This window comes from Octodon degus, unplaced genomic scaffold (assembly GCF_000260255.1).
Source record: "Octodon degus isolate 3935 unplaced genomic scaffold, OctDeg1.0 scaffold00084, whole genome shotgun sequence".
NCBI classification, from domain to species: domain Eukaryota; kingdom Metazoa; phylum Chordata; class Mammalia; order Rodentia; family Octodontidae; genus Octodon; species Octodon degus.
This window is the reverse complement of record NW_004524660.1, coordinates 208,323-212,779: the sequence shown is the minus strand read 5'-3', so window position 1 is coordinate 212,779 and position 4,457 is coordinate 208,323. Positions and strand designations below refer to the sequence as shown.

Genomic DNA, 4,457 nt, shown 5'->3' with positions numbered 1-4,457 from the left:
TGGCGTCCGGCTTCTCGCTCCGAGGCGGCGGGACGGACGCTCCCGGGGACTCCCTGGCCCGCGGCCGGCCGCGCTCGGACAGCGCTCGCCGGCGAGCGGGCAGGCGCAGCATGTCGGCCGCCGTGGCGTGCCTGGACTACTTCGCCGCGGAGTGCCTGGTGTCCATGTCCGCGGGCGCCGTGGTTCACCACCGCCCGCCGGACCCCGAGGGCGCGGGCGGAGCCGCCGGCTCGGAGGTGGGTGCGACGCCTCCGGAGCCTGCTCTGCCGGGTCGGGGACCACCGGGGCCCGCGCGGGTCCCCCAGCTCCTGCAGGTCCCCGCCTCCAGCTCCGGCGCGGGCTGCGCCGCGCCCCACCTGCTGGCTGCAAGCGTCTTGGCTGATTTGCGCGGCAGCGCTGAGGAGCGCTATGGGGCGAATTCGAGGGAAGTTCTGCGCGCCGCGTCTGGCTCCTCCGGCCCGGCCCGGGGCTCGGGGCGGTCCCGACGCCTCAAGCCCGACCCAGCCTCCAGCACAGAAGCGGTCCCAGGACCCTCGGGCTCATTTGGCGCGCCCGCCCTCCCAAGCGTGCCAGCGGTCTCGGCCGTGCCCGCCGTCGCCTGTGGGGTGTCCGGCAGGGCCCCAAGGCCCAGCGCCACCCCGGCAGCCGGTCAGATGCCCCGGAGGAGGCCGGCAAAACCTTCTGCCAAGCGCCACCAGTGCCCCTTCCCGGGCTGCACCAAAGCTTACTACAAGTCATCGCACCTCAAGTCCCACCAGCGTACCCACACGGGTGAGCGCCCCTTTTCCTGTGACTGGCTCGACTGCGACAAGAAGTTTACGCGTTCTGACGAGCTGGCCCGCCACTACAGGACCCACACGGGTGAAAAGCGCTTCTCCTGCCCCCTCTGCCCCAAGCAGTTCTCCCGGAGCGACCACTTGACCAAGCACGCTCGCCGCCATCCGACTTATCATCCAGACATGATAGAGTACCGGGGACGTCGTCGCGCACCCCACATCAATCCAGAACCTACCAGTGCGGCGGAAAGTTCTGGCTCTGGCTCCGGCTCTGGCTCTGGCTCTGGCCAGACGCCCAACCTCAAGACCTACTTGTAGGACAGTTATTGCTGTCTGTCATCCCCTCAAGGACCATTCTCCCAAGGCTAATGTCTCCGCTTTCTCTCTGCCCATACCACGTTTTCAGAGTTATCAGACTGAGGCACAGACTGAGTCCTCCACTCTGAGGGTGGGTCCAGATGGGCATGTTGGACTTGGGGAGGGACTGACTGCCAGAAAATAGCGGAAATTCTTGCAACCCAAATACCATCCTAAAAGTAGGGGTTGCCTCGAGACAGACCTCAGGAACTTGTGAGAAGGGATGAACTTCTTCAGTACTCTGTAGATTACTGAAGATTTTCCCTGCTCTGGGACCAGAAATGTGAAACTGGATTTCTCAGATGCCTGAAGAGCTCCCAGTCTCGAGGGACTGGTGTCTCCCTCACCTGTCAGGATGGACCTTGGAGAGGGTGTCAGGGGTGGCAGTCTTGGAAATGTCCAGGACTGGGTTGGTGAGAGGCCTTTGGAAACAGAAATGATTTCTATTTCTGTAAACAGCAATGTTTACTAACTTATTTTTAGTATCTTTTAAACAAAGATTCAGTGTTGATAGGACGCTGCTGTTCTCCCTCAGTTGCCCCAGCTACCTCTGGTAGGGGAGGCTATGTAAGCGTCCATGTGGATGTGTGGCTGGCAGATGCTTCTTGGTATCTGAGGAGTGGTGTGATTCTGTTTGTAGGTTTTATAGCATGATTTGAAACCATGTTTTTGCGTCGTAGCAATTCTCCCAATTTGAATTCCTGTTTACAAATGGTAACTTTCAGGGTCTCTCAGAATGAGATTAGTTAAACAGTGTGGAAACAAACATAAATGTATCAGAAAATGATGGTCATCCAGTTGACAACCCATGCAACTTTTGGGTGGGATAGGTCTAAAATAAGACCTTGCAAAACCATGGATAACATTCAGGGAAACAGAGGCATTTGGTCCCAGCTGCCCAACCTCAAATTATCTCAGGGGTGATAGATTCTGTTCATTTCTTAGTGGCTAACTAGTGATTTATTTCCCTCAAGGTCTGAGCATTGTGTTTTGCTACAGGTATGTTGGTGGGTGGGAGGAGGCAAGATGAAAGATTGATTTCTTCCAAAGAGTTGGCTGCCTTGGATGTGGTGAAGGACTAGCACGGTGATAGCTTTTCTTAAATACTAGGATCCTTCTCTGTGAGGTCCCTCCAAGGTTACATCCTCAGGGTCCTTCTCCCCCAACCCCTTAAAGAAATCAGGCACCAACAGTGTTTATTTTTCCTACTATGTGTCCCTGCTGCTGTAGATGAAATAATTGACCACTCTGCTTGTATTTGTGTGAATGTGTATATATGTGATTCTTTAGAGATGAGGCTGAAAGGCATTTCCCACCCTGGTGAGGTCTCCTCTGGTCCCTTCCTGGATATCTTGTAATAATCTATTGATCATTTTTGTGGAGGATGCCGTAATCTCAGAGAATCATAACAGGTACCTATTAAACAAATAGCTTGCACCTATTTTGCAGATGAAAATATTGATGTCTTTATCATCTCAATGTCATATGTTGAATTGCTGGCAAGAGCCAAGATTAGAACTCAGGTGTCTGGCTTTCTAATTACTCTTTCCCTCACATTTCCCTCCCATCTTCCTCTACTCCATGGAAGAAAAGACTTCACGCTTCCTTCCTGCCACTGGAATTTCTTCTTACCCTATTCCTTTATGTATCTTCAAATTTGGGGTCTTTTCCTGAACTCTTTGCCTATTGTACTTAACCTTTTTCTTAGCAGGCTACATTCATTTCCATTCTGTACACTGTATGGACTTAAATGTGAGAATGATTCTTTGATATCTGGGGAGAAACCTTTTTATTTTTAACTGCTAGAATTTCAGTGTCATTTCATTTTTCTTTGTCTGGTTGGGGAGTTCCAGTATCCTTCGGAGCATGATATAAAACATAGGACTGGGACACTGCTAAGTCCTACATTTTATGTGGGAGGGATTTTTTTTTTCAGTCATTTATGTATTTATTTGGTGCAGGGTCTCACTACAAAGTTTGGACTCAGTGATCCTCCTGTCTCAGCCTCCTTAATGCTGGGATTACAGGCGAGCACCACCATGCCCAGATTCACTGGCCAGCATGGCACACCCAGGGTTTAGTGGCTGGCGCAACATGCGGTACTGCAAGAACCCAGGTCTTTGTGCTTGCCCAGCAGGTGCTTAGACTGCCAAACTATCTCCCCAGCCTGAGGGAGGGATTCTTAATAAAAACACTAACAGCATAGTCTGTGACCATGAAGAGGATCAGTGTCTCTGGTTAAGAGTATAAAAGGGCAAGTGGGGCGGTCCTTGGGTTATATATGGGAAGAGAAAGTCCTCAATTGTGGAGGTGTTTTTTGGGAGTAGGAAGTGTCATCCTTTTGCTGTCTTTGCTGGGGCTGGGTAGGTGTGATACTACAGGCCACATTGAAGGCTACAATTTTTCCTTTGTCCCCCTCATTAGGAAATCCATTGGCTAAGTGGACTAAAGACACTGAGAGGAGAGGAGCTCCCATTTACTCTTATGGAATTGAACACAAATAGCAACAACCAAAAATTAAAAATACTAACTTTTCAAACTACCCACTGATGACTGAGCTCCCAAATACTGTCCTTACTTGGGTTCTGAGGACATTTGTCTGAGGATGGGCACTGACAACCTTTATGTGATATATCTTTCACTGATAGGCTAGTTCCTCTTAGGTCTTAATGGTGGAGAGGCAGAAACCCAGGACCCTGGAAGAGCCTGTTAACAATGGCAAGATTTTTAGGATGGTCTTTTTTGGTCTGACTATTGTTATTCTTTTCACTCTAGTGAACAGACTTCTTTAAGAGTAGTTATCAGTGAAATACCTTGAAAGGAGCTTCCTAGATCTACTGTTTCTTTTCCTTTTTGTCCTCAGATGGAGCTCTGTGACCCAAATGTATCTAGAGATTGGTTGGAGTCTGGCTGAACCTCGGGGTCTTGGCCCCACCCCTGTTATCCTAAAGTGCAATATAGGAATGATCCAGTAACAGAATCTATTAATAGAAATCTTCCTCAATTCTGGGTTGGAAGCTGAGAATGAATTCCAGGTCAGACCTTGGTTGTGAGGGAGCTGAAATCTGTGCTCCTGTTGGGGCAGGGTAAAAGAACAAGTTTTGCCTCTGCCACAAGGACAAGAATCTGTCATTGGTCCTTATTTCTCTATTTTTCCAGGAGAGAATAATATTTGAATGTCATTTCTTGCCCCATTTGTACCTTTCCCTTTTGTAAGAAAAAATATGGTGTTTTTTTGATGGAACCCTAAAGAAGAGGGTTATTGTATATATATATAATATATATATATTATATATATATTATATATATATACACACACATATA

At 49.5% G+C, this 4,457-nt stretch overlaps 1 protein-coding gene across 1 annotated transcript; it reads left to right on the top strand.

The window, feature by feature from the left end:
• The first annotated feature begins 110 nt into the window (after positions 1-110).
• Positions 111-1,094, top strand: Klf14 (Kruppel like factor 14). The gene has a single exon (XM_004636981.1). The coding sequence runs from the start codon at positions 111-113 to the stop codon at positions 1,092-1,094; it is 984 nt and encodes a 327-aa protein (XP_004637038.1).
• The last annotated feature ends 3,363 nt before the right edge of the window (positions 1,095-4,457 follow it).